The 19,696-nt window shown below is 37.2% G+C and overlaps 1 protein-coding gene across 1 annotated transcript; it reads right to left on the bottom strand.

The window, feature by feature from the left end:
- Positions 1–14,809: 14,809 nt before the first annotated feature.
- Positions 14,810–19,009, bottom strand: LOC149159959 (uncharacterized). The gene is made up of 2 exons (XM_089434475.1): positions 17,466–19,009; positions 14,810–17,279 (listed from the first exon to the last, which is right to left on the bottom strand). Exons 1-2 carry the CDS (start codon positions 19,007–19,009, stop codon positions 14,810–14,812), a joined length of 4,014 nt encoding a protein of 1,337 aa, XP_089290601.1.
- Positions 19,010–19,696: the final 687 nt, after the last annotated feature.

The following is a 19,696-nucleotide window of genomic DNA, read 5'->3' as shown; positions in this document are numbered from 1 at the left end:
ATGCACAAAGAATAATCTAAGGGGCTAGCTCCCTTTGAATAATTTTTTGTGTAATTGCACGAAAAAACCAAGATAAGTTTCTAGCATTATTTAAATGAATTGGATGGTTACAATGGTTTCATTTGGATATGAACGTGTGTTGGTGAAGGAATGATGATAGTAACGTGGTAATTATTTTGAAATGCTTGATTATTATTTTTTTATACATGTGCAATGTTATTAGAAGAAGAATGTTGTGATATACTATTTATATCTCATGTATGCACATGAATGGATGTTAAAAGATCGCTTTTAAAGGATGATTATTGATTGATTAATGCTTTATCTAATCATGTTATCAAATCTTGTTGATGAAAAGAATGATAGGACATGATGGTGATTTGATAAAATGACAAATTATGTTTACCATTATGGTAGATAAAGAACTAATGGTCCATGAAGTTGAGTACGAGATGCACAATGGTCCACTGATAGAACAATCATGCCACAAGGATATAAAGAATGGTGATTTTGGGATAAAGTAATATCTTATCAAAATAGTTAAGGGATAGAATCTCATATAAGCCATTGAGTGAGGAGTGAACACCCTCATGAGAGTTTAATAATAAAATTAAACGTTTGTTGTTTTTCACCCTACGAGTTTTCCAAGGTATATCGGTGTTCCATATTGTGATCGATTATTGTGTCAATTTTATGATGTTGACTCCTTCCTTGATGTGATGTTCATAATATCAAGTAGGTGATGTTGATTCCTTACTTGATGTGATGTCCATAGTATGAAGTATGTGATTAATTAATTTTGTTAAACGAATCATGAAATAGATGCAAGGTTACATCATACAGTTTACATTAATCTACTACAACAGTGGTTGTTAATGGTTATGCAACTTACTATTCCTATACTGAAAGTTACTCCATGTAATGATGAAGATTCTCCTCTCCATGTAATGATGATGCCTTCCTTTCATTGACATTCTCCTCTCTAGAATGAATCATGGTTCCGTTCTCACCAATTTTTTCACAAAAAAACTCACACGGATTGATATCTTCATTCAAGCTCTCATCATTTTCCTACTAAAAAATTTGGTGTTCTTAGCACCTTGGCTACCCGACTATGAGAATCTCTGACAAAAACCACCTAGAGCAAGATAAATCTCATATCCTTGAAGTTTTTAAAAATAATGGGTACAACAAAACTCAGAGCCTCAAGGCCTTTCAAAGATCCCATAAAGGATATAGAGTTAAAACTTCTCGTGTTGATCCTATCTCGAAGGTTCATCTCCTCTTTATTCAAGGGACCACATATAGGATCGCCCATATCCTTAGAAGGAATAATGTTTCCTCTTCATTCAAACCTCTGAGGACCATTAGAAATTCGCTTGGTTCGGTTAAGGACCGTATTGACCTAAAGGACATGAAAGGCATTTACCTAGTTCAATGCTCTTGCAGTATTCTTTATATTGGAGAAATGGTCGATCAATTAACCATAATATTCATGAGCACACTGCTAGAGTTGATCATTTCCACCATAGGAAGCTTAGGGAGGCATTCGAAATTGAGAGGCGTGCTAGAAATCTCAACAAATACGATAGTTCGAAATTGAGTAAGAGTTGGATTCCAACCCTCTCCTTAAGATCCTCTTGTCTTTTTCCTCCTTGTATATTGTTTTGTCCCTCCTCCCCCCCATTTTTCTTTATATATTTTATCTTATTATTACTTAACATAATTATAATAATTCTCAAGCTCCTAAGTACTTTATATTATAGTAAATTCCCTCCTCTCCTTTTCTTTATATACTGATAGTAGTTATTATCCCTTACCTTTATTCATTTTCTGACTCTATTTTAACATAATTAATATATACTATTGAACTCTTAATTTCTTCATTAACATATAATATTTTGAATCTAACTCTTAACTCCTCATTGATTCATTAAAATATAATATTTTGAATCTAAATCTTAACTTCTCTTTACCTAGTTCTTTATAGTATATAATATTTTAGCTCTAAACCTCATTAGTATTTAATATTATTTATAATCTCCTAACAACACTTGTCTATGATATTTATAGGTTATTCTTAACCATCTTATTAATTTTTGGAGTATTCTTAACAATACTAATTTATAACTAAATTTATAATAATAGATAATTCCTATCCATTTTAGAATATTTTGGATCCTACTCTTAACCACCCTTAACCTTATAACTTGAGTATTAAATAAAATTATATAGAAACTACTTTTATTTTATAACTTTATTATTATATAATCTCCTATCCTCTATTTTATTAAGAACTTACTCTAACTTTCTTAACAACTTATTACTATTACTTATCATAACAACTAATTTATAACTAAATTTAGAATAACTAAATCTGGAATATTAAATAATTTATAACTAAAATTAGAATATCGAATCATTCCATTCTAACTTTTTACAATTACTATTTACCTATTTAACTAATCTCCAATGGCTACTTTTCAACAGCTAGTTTTTCAATGTCTCACCTTGGGAAATGATGCATCCCTGCTATTTATTCTTAAAGATTGTATGGTTTTTTCACCTTGTCATGAGGATGAAACACATTACTTTGTTTGAAACGTAAACCAAATCCTAATGATGTGATTAGACCGAAAGACATTTGTCAATAATTATAATTCTATATATTTCTAATTACATCAAATATTTTATATATTAATCATTCACAAGTGCTTTTAAAAATCACTATAATTAATATTAAATATTATAACTTTGTACATATAAAAATTATAATATAAATGTGTGAGAGAAACTATTGATAATCATTTTAGTAGTTGGAACTTTGATTAATTTTTATTTAAATAATTTTTAAAATAAAATTAAGTAATTGTTTATGTTCAAAAGTTGAAATATGTTCTCCCGATTGGGATATAGGACATTGTTAGAGGAGACAGGATGGGATGTGATATGGGTTGTACAAAGTTCATAACAACCATCATCCCCCACATGCTCAAGGTACAGGGTGTGGTGTCCTTCGATAGGAATGCATGAACGGTGGGTTGGCAAGGTGGTAGAGGAAGGAATAAGGAAGGGTGGCAGAGAAGGTTAAGGCATTCGATGTGCAGGGTAAGAGATAGAAGTTGTGGAGACAGGAGGTGACTAAGAGCTGGGGATGGGTGAAGGAAAGCAAGTAACCTTGGATGCAAACAAGAAATAGAATCTTGGTAAGTAATTTGATCTCACTCCTATACCATTTCCATGATCTGGTTGGGTTCTTGTATCAATTCCATGATCTGGTTGGGGTTGTGCTGAGGGGAAAGGAGGGGTAAGAGGTCATCTCAATGGGAAGTAGCTCTGTATGGGAGGAACTGGGGGAGGAAAGGGAGTTTCATAGCCTAGTTCTGCTTTCTCTTTTTATCTCATTCGAACAAGAACCTTGGGAGCGACTTTGGCAATTGCGGGCTGAGAAGATATGCAGGCCTATCTCTAGTTGCTCAGACTAGGGGAATAAGGGATAGTGGGTTTTCCATTCTTGGGGGACTAGGTGTTGAAGAGAGAGGCATGAAAGAGTTGAGGGCAAAGGGCAGGTATTTCAGCCATGACAGTAGGATGTCGAGAAAACCTTGGGAAACTAGGCACCTTCATGGTATTGAGGGCAAAGCTAGGGATCTTGGGCGGCATTCTAGATAGAGGGGAAAGAAAGCCATGGCTGGAATCTGTTGGCTGAGGGTGCTAAAAGCGAGTAAAAATCCAAGTGTTGTGATAGGCTCCGGACGGGCATGAGGGCTTGGTTCTAGATGGAGCGGGATGACGGCAATTGAACCATAGCAAGGGGGAGGGGTACTATGAGTAGCCTAAGGATACGAGTTAGAAACACAATTCCCTTAGCCACCTGTGGGCTCTGGCCGACCATTACTCTTAGGTGGTGAAGTATGGAAGAGAGGCACTGTATGAACAACAAAGATGAGATGATGAGCAAAAATTAACGAACTTAACTTCATTTGACTGTCCACAAGACGTCACTGCATAGGTTATGGCTCAAGTAGTGAGAGGACGTGGTCAAGGTGGGAGAGGCCCAACCCACCAGGCAAACAAGGGTCTAAGCACGTTGAAATCTCGCATGGGTAGTAAGCCCGTCGAGCACCTCACAACAGAGGCAGTAGCGACATACTGAGATGAGATGGATGCAAGAATTCAGAAGCTGATTAAAGACCGGGAAGCAGAGATTAAGCAAGAAAGTGAATCAGAGGAATAGATCGACAATTGGAGGACACTGGTCCTAGATCGAGGGAGTATCTATGGTAGAATTACTCAGTTTAAACACGCCCTTTATTTATATTTCTTAATGAAAAGTTTTCTTGGAAAAGCGATGGAATAAATCTCCGTGGGGATGGCAGTAACAGTGCAGGGCTTGCCAAACTATAAAAATACATGGAAGAAAATCCTCTTTCAATTGTACAAATAGGACATCAGGATGGATCGAATTGACTACCACATCCCTTGCATCATGGAGTTGTATGAAATGCCAGGGGAAACTGTTGAAGATCCTGCTCATCTCACCTCTATCTCTAATGAGCAGAAAGATTACAGTCCTCATGCATAGCCTTTGTTTATGCAGTTAGCTTTTATGTTTCCTGTTCCATATGCTAGTTTTTACAGTTATGTAGTATCTGGACATGAGATTGAGACTTATCTAGCTTCGCTAGAAATACTGAAGAAATTTTATTTTTGGCTATCATATAATGTTGATCAGTGGCCAACAGACTTGGTTTCCCCTCGGGGTAGTTGAGGCCACCTGGTGAATCTGTGTGGTGTAAATTTGCCTAATATATAATTAAAAATGGATGGACCTGCCAAGCTTAAGCAAAAAAAAAAGTTGAAATATGTTCAAGTCTTATTTTACAAATTAAAAAAAATAAAGAATAATTTTTTATTAAATATTTTTTAATAATTAAAATAAATTAATTGCCAAAAAAAATGTAAATCCCTCTCATACATAATAACTTTAAATATTTTATTTATAATTAATTTTAAATATCTAAATTATATATTACATTCAATTTTTTTTCTAATAATATAAGAAATAATATATGAAAAACACAGTTAAGATATATTATATATTATATTTTTAATAATTTTTAAATTATAAAAACTGCTCACATTATGTAAATCATATTCATAATTCTTTTCATTAATTTGTGAATTCTAAAAATTATTTATTACAATTTAATCTAATGAAAGTTAGATTTCCATGTCTTTTTATAAAATTTTCATATTACATTGTTTTTATTTTTTTTATTTATAAATTAGATTAAATATAATTTTAGAATTTGATGAAAATTACATCTACTAAATTATTAAAAACATAAAATTTCATGAAAATTAAACTTCATCTAAACTAACTAATTTATACCTCTTAATTAATATATTAAAATACTTTATAAATAATAAAACTAAACCATATAAAAACATAAATCTCATATAAAATTATAGTAATTAAAAAAAACAATTAAAATTAAATGGATATTCAATTCCATGTTATGATGCATGTAATCTCCTTTGTCAAATATCACATGTATTAATTCACCTCACCTATGTATTAATCTAGACTTTTCATATTTCAATCTCATGGGTTTATAATCACTTGGGTTGTCCCAATGTCGCATGGTGACAAGGATTATCTCAATATGAAAATTATGGTCGAGCATGATCCAACATCGCATTGTGCAAGGGATCGTCTTGATATCAAAATCAACCATGGTAAACCATGTTTATTTAAGGGTTTATAACATTCAAGGTTTCATTCAAGCATGGTCCAATGTCGCATTGTGACAAAACATTTCTCAATATGAAAATAAACCATGGTCAACCATGATCAACCATGTTCAATCATGGTCAGCCCTGATCCAATGTCACATTGTGACAAATATTGTCTAATATGAAAAGAACCCATGGTGAACCATGGTCGAAGGTCACATTGTGATAAAGATTGTCTTGATATAAAAATCAATCATGGAAAACCATGGTTAAGCATGGTCCAACGTCGCATTGTGAAAATGATTGTCTCTATAAGAAATTCAACCATGGTGAACAATGTTTCCTCAATATGAAAATCAAGCATGGTTATCCATGTCTCAATATCAATCATTTGGGTTTATTAATCTAAGGGTTCATATTCCTAGGGTTTTATATTATACCCTTGGGTTTAATATTATTCCTTTGGGTTTATAATACCTTGGGTTTTTGGTATTAATCCCTTGGTTTTATTATTCCATTGGGTTTATAATATCAATCATGGTCAACCATGGTTAACCATGTCCAACCATGTTTTATAAAATCAATCATAGTCAACCATGGTATAATGTCGCATTGTGACAAAAATTGTCTCAATATGAAAAACAAACATGGTCAACCATGGTCTAACGTCGCATTGTGACAAAAATTGTCTCGATATGAAAATTAATCATGGTTAAGCATGGTCCAACGTCGTATTGTGACAATGATTGTCTCAATATGAAATCAACCATGGTCAAACATGTTTATTTTAGGGTTTATAATATTTATATTAGGGTTTATATACCTTGGATTTATAATATTAATGCCTTGGGTTTATTATTATTCTCTTAGCTTCATAATACCTTAGGTTCTTAGTATTAATCCCTTGGGTTGATTATTCCCTTGGGTTTATTAATCTAAGGATTCAACCATGGTCAAGCATAGTTCAACGTCGCATTGTGCCAAAGATTGTCTCAATATGAAAATAAACCATGGTCAACCATGTTTATTCAAGGGTTTATAATATTTATCTTAAAGTTTATATACCTTGGGTTTATATTATTCTTTTGGGTTATAATCCCTTGGGTTTTAGTATTAATCCCTTGGGTTCATAATATCAATCATTACCAACCATGGTGAATTATGGCCATTCAAGGTCAACCATGGTTCACCATGGTCAATGATGGTTAGCTATGATCCAACGTTGCATTGTGACAAAGATTGTTTCAATATGAAAATCAGGCATGGTCAACCATGGTCCAACATCATATTGTGAGAAATATTGTCTTGATATGAAAACCAATTATGGAAAACCATGGTCAACCATGGTCCAACATGACATTGTCACAAGGATTGCCTCAATATGAAAAGAAACCATGGTTAACCATTTCTGAATACCAATTCCTTGGGTTTACTAATCTAAGGGTTCATATTCCTATGGTTTAATACTATTCCCATGGGTTTATAATGTCAGTCACGATCAACCATCGGAAACCATGGTCAACCATGGTCAACCATGATTTATAAAATCAATCAAGGTCAACCATGGTCCAAAGTCACATTGTGATAAATATTGTCTTAATATGAAAAACAAATATGGTCAGTCATGGTCCAATGTTGCATTGTGACAAATATTGTTTCGATATGAAAATCAATCATGGTCAACCATGGTCGAACATCACATTGTCAAAAGGATTGTCTCAATATGAAAATAAAGCTTTTTCAACCATGGTCAACAATGTTTATTTTAGGGTTTATAATATTAATCTTAGCATTTATATACCTTGGCTTTATAATATTACTGCCTTGGGTTTAATATTTTTCCCTTCAATTTATAATATCAATCACTTAGGTTTATTAATCTAAGAGTTCAACCATGGTCGAGCATGGTCCAACATCACATTGTGACAAATAGTGTCTCAATATGAAAATAAACCATGGTCAACCATGTTTATTTAAGTGTTTATAATATTTATCTTAGGGTTTACATACCTTGGGCTTATATTATTCCCTCGTGTTTAATATTATTCCCTTGGGTTTATAATTCCTTGGGTTTTTAGTATTAATTACTTGGGTTTATAATCCCTTTAGTTTATGTTATTAATCCCTTGGGTAAAATAATCCATTATGATTTCAATATTAATTCCTTGAGTTTATAATCCATTATGATTTCAATATTAATTCCTTGGGTTTATAATATCATTCCCTTGGATTTATTAATCTAAGTGTTCATATTCCTAGGGTTTGCTATTATTCCCATGGGTTTATTATTCCCTTGGGCTAATAATATCAATCCCTTGGGTTAATCAATTTAAGGGTTCATATTCCTCGGGTTTACTATTATAGATTTGTGTTTAATATTATTTCCTTTGGTTTGTAATCCCTTGGGTGTTTAGTATTAATCCCTTGGGTGTCAATATGGAAATCAACCATGTTCAACCATGTTGATTTAAGGGTTTATAATATTTAAGGGTTCAACCATGGTCGAGCATGGTCCAATGTTGCATTTTGAGAATGATTGTCTCAATATGAAAATCAACCATGGTCAACCGTGTTTATTTAAGGGTTTATAATATTTGTATTAAGGTTTATATACCTTGGGTTTATATTATTCCCTTGTGTTTAATATTACTCCCTTATATTTTTGGTATTAATCCCTTGGGTTTATTATTCCTTTAGATTTATAAAGTCAATCACGACCATCCTTGGTCAATCATGGTTAATCATGGTTGACCATGGTCAATCATGTTCGACCATGGTCAATTGTGTTCAACCATCATACAATGACACATTGTGACAAATATTGTCTCAATATGAAAATCAACCATTGTCAACCATGGTCCAATGTCTTATTGTGACAAAGATTGTCTTGATATGAAAATCAATCATGGTCAACCATGGTCCAACGTCGGATTGTGACAAGGATTGTCTCCATATGAAAATCAACTAGGGTCAACCATTTTTGTTTTAGTGTTTATAATATTTATCTTATGGTTTATATACCTTGCGTTTATAATATTAATCCCTTGGGTTTAATATTATTCTATTGGGTTCATAATCCCTTGGGGTTTTAGTATTAATCCCTTGGGTTTATTATCCTCTTGGGTTTATAATATTGATCCCTTGGGTTTATTAGTTTAAGGGTTCAAATTCCTAGGGTATAATATTATTCATAGGGTTTATAATATTAATACTAGGGTTAAATATAAATCCCCTGAGTTTATAATCATGGTCAACCACAGTCCAATGTCGCATTTTGATAGAGATTCTCTCAATATGAAAATAACCCATGCCCAACCATTGTCAGCCATAGTTGACCATGGTCAATCACAGTCAACCATGGTCCAATGTCACATTGTGACAAGAATTATTTTAATATGAAAATCAACCATGGTCTAACGTTGCAATAGAACAAAAATTGTCTCAATATGAAAATGAATCATGGTCAACCATACTCCAATGTCGCATTGTGACAATGATTGCCTCTAAAATGAAAATGAATCATAATCAAACATGGTCAACCATGTTTATTTTAATGTTTATAATATTTATCATAAGTTTATATACACTGGTTTATAGTATTTATCTTATGGTTTATCATAGGATTTTCTCAATAAGAAAGTCAACCATGATCAATCATGGTCAATCATGGTCAAAATTGGTCAAATATGGTTGACCATGCTTAAGCATGGTCAGTCATAGTCCAACGTCACATTGTGACAAAGAGTGCCTCAATATGAAAATCAACCATTGTCAACCATGATCAATCATGGACAACTATGGTTAATAATCATAGTCACATTGTGACAAAGATTGTCTCTTGGTGCAATGTCACAATGTGACAACCATGTTCATCAATGGTCAACAATGGTCCAATGTCGCATTATGACAAAGACTACCTCAATATGAAAATTAATCATCATCAACCATGGGCCAACATCGTATTGTGACAAAGATTGTGTCAATGTGAAAATCAATCATGGCCAACCATGGTAAACCTTGTTTATTTTAGGGTATATAATATTTATCTTAGGGTTTATAATATTAATCCATAGGGTTTACAATATTAATCTCTTGGGTTTACTATTTTTCCCTTGGGTTTTTAGTATTAATCCCTTGAGTTTATTAATCTAAGGGTTCATATTCCTAGTGTATAATATTATTGATAGGGTTTATAATATTAATCCTATGGTTTAATATAAATCCCTTAGGTTTACAATCCATTAGGTTTATAATATAAATTCCTTGGGTTTATTAATCACTTGGGTTTATAATATTAATCCTTTCTATTTAATATTATTTCCCGGGGTATATAATGCATTGAGTTTAAAATATTAATAATACCATTAGTTAATAAAATAAATATTTATTATAGTATTCATAATACCAATAATATTATCATATTAATATAATATAATTATTATTATTATACATTTCCAGTATAATTGTTACAATTACTATCATATTTATAATATAATGGTAATAATATTTTATAATATATTTATTATTCTTGTATTTTTATTATATTTATATATTTCTTAATATAAATATTAATATTAGTATTAAATCCAAAACAATTGATGCCTATCGACATATATCAACCATGGGAAACCATGGTCAACCATGTTTATTTTAGGGTTTATAATATTTATCTTAGGGTTGTTATACCTTGGATTTACAATATTTGACCCTTGGGTTTAATATTATTCCCTTGGGTTTATAATCCCTTAGTTTTATTATTCCCTTGGGTTTATTAATTTAAAGATTGATATTCCTAAGGTATAATGTTATTCATAGGGTTTATAATATTGATGTTTTGGTTTAATATAAATCCATTGGGTCTATAATCATGGTAAACCATGGTCAAAAATCACATTGACAAATATTTTCACAATATGAAAATCAGCCATGGTCCAATGTCACATCGTTACAAAGATGGTCTCCATATGAAAATCAATCATGGTCAACTATGGTCCAACGTTGTATTGTGAGAAATATTGTCTCAACATGAAAATCAATGATGGTCAACCCTGATTGTTATAGGGTTTATAATATTTATCTTAGGGCTTATATACCTTGAGTCTATAGTATTGATCCCTTGGGTTTAATATTTTTCCCTTGGGTTTTTAGTATCCAACGTCACATTGTGACAAAGATAGTCTCAATATTAATATCAACCATGGTCAACCATGATTATTTTAGGGCTTATAATATTTATCCTAAGGTTTATATACCTTGATTCTATCATATTGATCGCTCAGGTTTATAGTCACTTGGGTTTTTAGTATAAATCCCTTAAGCTTAATTAATTAACAGTAATTAGTATATATTATATTATAATTATTATTATTAATTATTCATTATGAATGAATGAATTAATAAACAATAATTAATATATGTTGTAAAAGAAAACCATACTTATTTAATAAATAATAACAATAATTAGTTTATTATTATTATTTAATAATTATAAATGTGTTTTTTTTTTTCTCTGTAAAACTAGCTAAACTTTCAAATTATATGTACAAAAAACTTTACAAACTAAAAGACATGTCTTCCAGGGCCTGCAGAAGCACCCTGGGAACCTTGACTGTAGACTTGAAAGCTCCCTCGCAGGGGCAGCATCGACAAGACTTCTCATAACTTCTCATGACAACAAAAGCCCCCACCCAGGGGCAAAATCTATCAGAAACTCTGGGGAATAACATTACCTAGACCAAACATATAACTGCCCACGCAGGGGCTAGCTTCTGAGAGCGCATGATAGCCATGGCGATTAATGCATTTACTGTAACCCCACATAGACCTAACAGAAGTGAGACTAAACCAAAGACCAGACAAATTTGAACATAACAGAGACACAAGTAACGACTGCCAGCAAACATAACCGAATGACAAAATCAGAATACCCGTGGAAGCATTAATCCTGGAGTCGGGCGGTGGATGGAAGGCAGGCTGCCAGATGTTCTTCCGCCTCGTCACAGAGGCTTTTGTCTTCGACCACGTACGCCCACCCGTCACCTTCTTCACGTCCTTCCCACATTTTCCTCCATACCTCTTCGTCGACGCCTGGAGGGGCTGGCCCCAATGGAGGTGAGAGGGCATGCGAATTTTGGTCCTCCTTGCCTCCGGCTTCAGACGATGGTGGCTCAGTTTCAGTGACCTCTTCCACAGCCGGTTCTTCTCCAACTTCAATTTCCTTTCCAGAGCCTTCCATTGGCATCTCCGTCGTGCCATCTCCAACATCAATTTCCTTTCCAGAGTCTTCCATTGGCATTTCCAATGTGCCCTGAGGATTTCCATCCTCAATTCCTTCCGGAATTCTGGTGAATAAGACTGAAATGTGGGCATTGACCCCTGCAATGTCTGCAGAGTTGCCCAGAGTGAATACCACAGAGCCAAAGGCTGGAAGCACCGACTTCCCTTCGCTGGAACTCCCAACCTCCATGAATTGTCTAATGGGGAGCTGGGTTGCTCGGGCTCGTCGATGATAGTAACAGCAACAACAATGATGATGCTCATCTGCTGCAGGGGCTCGTGAGGAGGAGCCTCTCCATGGTCCCCTTCTGCTGGGTTGTCGTTCTCGTACCTTAACCATGGTGTCCCTAATGCCTCCTCTGATTGCCTGAGAATGAACTTGAAATCGGTAGCAGTGCCAATACCTTCCCTTTTTGTCCTCTGGTGCACAGAACTCAGATTGAATTCTCCCTCTTGGTTCCAGACCATTCCATTTTCCCAATTGTCGTTGGTGGTATGCCAATTTCCTTCCTCTCTCGGACCAGCGGCAAGGATGGCCACAGAGACAGGCTTCAGCTGAGCCGCGGGGTGATGAAATCTCCACCGGCCTGAACTCACTGTGCGTCTGCACCCTCCAATACTCGGCAGACCAATATTCCCTGCTCGACACATTAAGCTCCTCATATTCTGTTTCATTCCCTCGTTGCAGGCGCTCCATAACTGCGCTCTGCTCCTCCATCTACCTCTTTCCTCAGCCATCAATGGCATTAACTGCTGCATTGCGCGGATGAGGAGATAGAATGCCAGTTGACGGCCTCCTTCAAGGAGCCGTGGGTTTAACACGGGGTGGCACATGCTGGGCATGTGGCCCGCCCCTTCTCCGCACGTCAGCACCCGCATCCGGGGAATAATTATAAATGTGTTATTGATTAATTAAATATTAATTATTACAATAATTGAGTGCATTATATAAACGTAACATTTTTATAATAATAATAATAATTTTATTAAAATAGTTATTTTTAAAATATTATTATTATTTTTATTACTATATTTTTGTGAATATGAATATTAATATTATCATTTATATTAGATCTATACATTAAGATCTAGTGGCATTTTTCAACCACTTTTATTAATGTGGTTGTGCATGTGATTGATGTACACCTTCAACGTATATCAACAACACTTACTAATTAATTAATTAATTAATTAATTAATTAATTAATAAGCCCTAAAGTAGTTAATTAAATAAATCCTAAGTTAATTAATTTACTATTGTTGTTAATTATTATTAACAACAATATTTAATATTTTATCTTTAATGATTTTCTTTAATTTACAATAATATTTTACATTTATTTATTGTTAATTAAGGATTATTATAGTCATCTTAAAATTATTATTATTATTATTATTATTATTATTATTATTATTTTTAAATAATAATTATTATTTACTCTAATGATAATAATAATATTTTTATTGCAATAGTTTTTTTGTATTATTATTTCTATTGTTATATATTTATCAATGGTAGATACAAATGAAGTCTTTGGCTATATCAACCACATTAATAATTTTAATGTGGTTATGCTAGTATATATATATATATATATATATTTTTTCTCGTTAAAACTGAGCTAATTATATTACAAAAATGCCAAAATTACAGCAAAAATTACATCTGGGCCGAGGCCCTGTTCCTTCAGAGAGATTTTCCCCATGTATTAGCAGTCATAGCAGAACTAGCAGAGAGACCAGTTTACCTTCCTTCTAACATGTCCGACACAGTGGATACATAATGCAACACGGTGGATATATAATTCAACACGGTGAATACATAATTCGACACGGTGGATACATAATTCGACACGGTGAACATGTAGACTGACACGTAGACTAACACTGTGGTGATTTGGACCGACACGATAAACATAAACCCCATAACAAACATACAAAGTGAGCAAAATGAAATAGTCAGAGAGATTCATTCCTTGCCGCGAAGACAGAGCGTCTGCAAAGTTAATCTTCATACGTGGTATGAGGCTCGTCCATTGCTGGACCCTTGAGCTTCTTCGAATCTTCCTCTTCCTGGCGCGGGCTTCGCTGAACAGGTTCACTAGGGCCGGCCTCATCCTTCTGAATTGGTCGCCTAAAGTCGACAGTGGGAGTTTCCATATCAACCCTCGGCACAGTCACATTTTCCAGACGATCCCGTATATTGCTGCAGTGCTCCACGGTGACCGAAACGATGAGGGTGTTGTTTGCAAATGCGCAGGGGATTCGGTATCGAATGGCCGGGTGTTCCGTGTGCCCACACTCCTGAATTCCCCTGCTGCCTCTAACATTGCCGCTCAGAGGCCTATTTTGCTCTGAGGTGATCTCCACTGAAGAGGAGGGCGAAATGTCAGGCCTCTGAGAGGCTGAACGACCCCTTGAACCTCCTCTGCGGCTGCTCATCCTGAGCCTTTCTCTGGACATCCAGCAATTGCCTTCCAAAACAGAATTCCCCTGAGAAACCTTACACCAGGCCAGCGAATGTTCTGCCTCTGCCAACACCCACTCAAATTGCTTGAAGGAATGCGGAAGAGTGGTTTGGGATTCAACCTTAATAGCCTCCATAATCCTCGAATGCTGCAGCGCATTGAATGGCGCCTGCACTGGACTGAACATTCCAACGACGTCACCCTCCGCGAAAACCTTACCATTCGAGCCCATTGCTTCACCTTCCGGCGAATTTAAGGGGCAAGCGTACTGGTGTGGCGTGGCTCGTCCGGGCTGACAGCTGCCCATGTGACGAGCCACATGCCCCTCACGCGTCATTAACACCATTAACACCCGCATCCGGGAGAGGGAGATCTTTTTGCACCAGAGAGATGCAATCTTTCTTAAGTTGATCATCTTCAACCATATCCAGTGCACCCGCGAAATAAGGTATCGACTGAGTCACACCTTGATTTGCCAACCGATCTGCCACCTGGTTTGCTGATCTTCTGACATGCTGGAAGGTTATGTTGTGGGGAAGGAGGAGCTTTTCCTCCAGGGATTCCAGACGACTTAGCAGCCTCCAACTTTTTGCAATCTTGACAGCTCTGGCTCCAGCTTGTATTCTTTTGGCTGCCTCTATTAGTATGAGCGAGTCCCCTTCAACTTCAAGGGGGGAGAGGTTATACTGTTCAGCTAAACAGATTCCTTTCCATAGTCCTTCCAGCTCTGCGGCGTTGTTGGTGTTTTTGCCTAATGTGCCAAAATACAAGAGTATTGCATCTCCTGAGTGATTTCTAATGACCCCGCCGAAGCCTGCAGGGCCGGGGTTGCCTTTGGCAGCTCCATCGAAGTTCATCTTGTAGGAGTTGAAGGCAGGAGGGGACCAGGAGGAAGGAGAGGCGGATTTGAAGCAAGTGGAGGTTTTTGCCTTGACTAGGGGCTTGAGATCAAGATCCCATTCCTTCAGAATTCTGCATTCTTGCGGGGTCTCGGGCATATCAGTGTCATTCCAGATTCTGATGGCCAAGGTTTCCTGTATATTTTGTTTGAGGATGAGCCAGAGATCATCCATGGATCGGTAAGAGTTGTTGAAAATTCGGTGGTTGCGCTCTTTCCATAGAGTCCAGTACAGGAAGCCGGGAATGATGTTCCACAGAGAGTTTAGAATCTGGCTTTTGAATGGATTTTTGGCCCAGTTTCTTATATTTTCCGTGACGTCCGCCTGTCTGGGGTATGCTCTCATATTACAATTTTCTACTTTCTTCCATATTTGTTTCGCTAGGGGGCAGTCTTCCATTAGATGACTGATAGTTTCATTATTAGTGTTGCAGTTTGGGCATCTGGAGGGCCCAATGAATCCTCTTTTTATTAGGTTGTCCCAGGTGAGAATGCGCCTTTTGCTTAATAGCCATATGAAGGTGGAAATCTTGGGCCATAGCCCTGTGTGCCAGACTTTCTCCCAAATTTGATCTTTCTCCTCTTGGAGATTGGAATATCGCAGATGGTGAGCTTCTTTAGTGGTGAAGGTGCCCCTGGTTGTATATCCCCATCGTAGTTTATCCTGCTGATTGGAATAGCGGATTCTCCTTTCTTTGAGTTCCTGGTCTATTTCTGTATGTGTTTCTCCCTGCCAATCTATTTGCCATTGTTGCGCTGGTTTCCATGTCTGAAAATCGTGATTTGGAGAAGGCTGCCAGAACTGGTATACCTGGGTGATACCTGCTTGCTTCATATGAGCCTGCCAAAGAGGTTTATGGAACAAATTTGCGAGTTTAGGGAGCTGTTGCCAAGAGTCCTCCCAAAATCTGGCGGCAGTCCCTGAGTGTATTTCCCAAAAGCTGTGTTCTTGAATGAAGCGGCTTTGCGTTTTTGCATTGTTCCAGATGAGTGAACCTTGCGCTGTGGGATTAATTCTGATGAGGTCGCTCCAGCAGCTGCCCCTGGCATATTTTGCTTGCCATAATTGAGCCCATGGGGTGTTTGGCTTGGAGACCCAGTTCCACCATATTCTAGCTCCCATTGTGTTATTGCTTTGAAGCGGATCCCGTAGTCCTAACCCTCCCTCTGATTTGGTCTTGCAAACCTCTGTCCATTTGACAAGAGCCCATTTCCTATTTAGGGCAGTGGAACCCCAGAGGAAGTTGTGTTGCAGAGTGCGGATAGCCTTCAGTACCCCTTTTGGAGCTGCCAAGATGGAGAAAAGATAGAGTGGCATTGCTTGTAGTACTGATTTAATGAGGACGAGCCTGCCAGCTAAATTTAGAGCCCTGAAAGTCCAGGAGGAAAGCTTTGATTCAAGTTTGTCCAGAAGTGACCTCCAAGACACTTGCTTGATTGCTGAATCGGAGAGGGGGGCTCCTAGATATTTAGAAGGCAAGTGGGAGATTGTGAATCCCAAAATTCTGGCTATGTTCCTTTGCGTGGAGGGGGGAGTATTGAAAAAAAAGAGTTGGGATTTTGCAGCGTTAATGGATGTGCCGGAAGCTTCAGCAAAGATAGATAGAAGAGATTTGAAGACGGAGGCTTCTTTAGCAGAGGGATGCCCGAAGAGCAGAGTATCATCAACGAATTGTTGATGAGTCTGGGGGGGGCGACCGTGGAGGGTTAATCCTTTGAGAGCTTGGGAGGAGACTGCTGATTTGAGGAGCCTACTTAATCCTTCAGCCATTAAAACGAAGAGAAATGGCGAAAGAGGATCCCCTTGCCTAATGCCACGTGAGGATTTGAAGGGAGGTGAGGGAGATCCGTTCAGTAAGACAGAAAAACTTGGAGAAGTTATGAGGTTCATGATCCATCTGGTCCAGGTTGCATTAAAACCAAAAGCTAAGAGCATTTTATGAATATAATTCCAGCTAAGTTTGTCGAAGGCTTTGGAAAGGTCTAGCTTGAGAAGCATACCTGGTTTTTTGAGAAGCTTTAGAGAATGTATGACTTCATTTGAGAGAATTATTCCATCCATGATCTGCCGTCCCTCGACATACCCCGTTTGCTCTGGAGAGATGAGCATTGGAAGTAGCGGTTTGAGTCGGTTTGCAATAACCTTGGAAATGAGTTTGTATATCACATTGCATAACGCTATTGGTCTGTATTTCTCAGGCTTGCTGGAGGCTGCTTCTTTGGGTACCAAGGCTATGAATGTTGAGTTGAGGGCAGGGAGGACCCAGTGCATGCTGCGGGATTCTTCCACTAGATTCCATACTTCAACTTTAATGAGCTCCCAAAATTCATGAAAGAAGTTGGTCGTAAATCCATCTGGCCCTGGAGCTTTGCCATCTTTGAGTTGGGCCATGGCTTCTTCTACTTCCTTCTGTGTAACAGGTTGGAGTAGTTGATTGTTGTGGTCCTCATTGATTATTTTGGGGATGTGCTGCGTGATGGCTCGGATTGCCTCATCCCGATTGACTTCAGGTTCCTTTAGAATGTCCTTGAAGTAGCCTGTAAATTCTTTTTCCATTTCTTCATGAACCTCTATTCTGTCGCCCTGTTGATTATTGACAAAGGTGATTTTGTTGTGCATGCGCCTTTGTATGGTAGTTTTGTGGAAGAACTTTGTGTTTTTCTCTCCTTCTTTCAGCCAGCTTATTCGAGATTTTTGCTTCCATAAAATTTCCTCTTGTTTTTGGCGCTCTTCTATCTGACTCCAAAGGCTCTGCTCCTGTTGAATTTGTTTTTCTGTGCGTCCCTCCAGAATGAATTTGTGTTGAAGTTCCTTCATTTGCTGCTCCAGCTTTTGTCTGCTCTCCTGTATGTTGCCAAAATGAGTGCGATTCCATCTTTTTAGAACTTGTTTCAGATGTTTTAACTTTTCTTGAAACTGATACATCTTGGCTCCCGCTGGTGGTGAATATGATGTCCAGGCTTGAGTAACTACATCCTTTAATTTACTGTTTGTGAGCCAGAAGGCTTCAAATCGAAAGGGTCGATTGCAGCCATGACCTGGTCTTGACCAATGAAGCAGAATTGGCCAGTGATCTGAGCCGCTTTGAGGAATGATTGAGGTGCTGAAGTCTCCTCCGAGGTGGATCGCATTGTCTGAAATTAAAAATCGATCCAGCCTTGAGGCAATTTGGTGAGCTCCTTTGCGCTTATTGGACCAGGTAAAAATACCATTGGAGGTAGGGATGTCCATGAGCTGATTGTTCTGTATGAATTGCTTGAAGCCATTGCTGTCGCTGTCGAGCCGGACTCTGCCCCCTTGTTTTTCCTCCATTGATTTTATGATATTGAAATCGCCCCCTCCAATCCACAAGGGGAAGAGTCTATTTGCGTTAAGGAGGGAGATCGTATCCAGGAGGTCCAATTTTTGCTGAATCGACTGTGGGAAATATACATTGGTGAGGTGCCCATGAATGTTGGTACCTATAAGATGGAAGGTGGCTTGAATGAGATGGAGAGTGGCATGGAAATTGTCCAACGTAACAATCTGCGGGTTCCATAAAATGGCCAAACCGCCTGACGCCCCTGAAGCGTCTACTGATATGGACCTACTACCTGCCCATATTTTGTTGCTGAGCTTGTCTATCATTGTGCTACTGCCTTTTGTTTCTTGGAGAAAGACAACTGCTGGTTTTTCTTGCATGATCAAGTTTTTTATCATTCTGTGTTTAGAGGGACTGTTGAGTCCTCTTACATTCCAGGATATGAGCTTCATGGAGATTGAGTTTTGGGTTTGTAGAACTTTGTCAGCTTGGGGAATAGCCCCGAATCCATAAGTATTTCCCCAACTGTTATTGTTCTCTGAAGGTCTGTTTTCCTGCCTCGTTTCTTTGTTTCTTTAAGGATCTTTTTTCCATCCCAGTGACTGCCTCCTTGAATGCCCAGACTTTTATGGTGATGTACTCTCGACAAAACTCCTTCAAGTTTATCTATTTGCCAGGGGGGGATTGAGTCATACTCTTTTTGTTTGCATGCAGTCTCCAGTTTGGAGATGTCAAGCTTAGAGATGTCAAACTCTTCCAGATTTACATCTACCCTGTCTTCCTCCATAATGATTGGAATGTTTTGTTCCATTTCCTCTGCATTATCGTGAAGACTCAAGGCTAGTGCTGCATCAAGATCCATATCCGATGCTATTTGATTTTCATTCATTATGATTTTCCCCTTGGAAGGGAATGGGGGTTCGAGATCTGAGACAGATTTGATTTTCTCCATTGAGGATATATCTGCGGATTTGGAGGAGGCTGGGTCCGAGGATCTTAAGGTGATGGAGCGG

The sequence above is a fragment of the Pinus tabuliformis genome, chromosome 5_2, assembly GCF_031772625.1.
Source record: "Pinus tabuliformis cultivar Carrire ecotype Pingquan chromosome 5_2, CPIR1, whole genome shotgun sequence".
NCBI classification, from domain to species: domain Eukaryota; kingdom Viridiplantae; phylum Streptophyta; class Pinopsida; order Pinales; family Pinaceae; genus Pinus; species Pinus tabuliformis.
The sequence above is the reverse complement of the archived record's forward strand: the minus strand, read 5'-3'. Positions and strand labels throughout refer to the sequence as shown.

What these genes read in the sequence shown, in the direction of transcription:
- LOC149159959 (XM_089434475.1), bottom strand. Translation starts at nt 19,009, where the DNA reads ATGATAGACAAGCTCAGCAACAAAATATGGGCAGGTAGTAGGTCCATA. An exon ending in ATCTCTCCAGAGCAAACGGG is followed by an intron (nt 17,280 to 17,465) that starts GTATGTCGAGGG and finishes AACCTGGACCAG; the next exon opens with ATGGATCATGAACCTCATAA.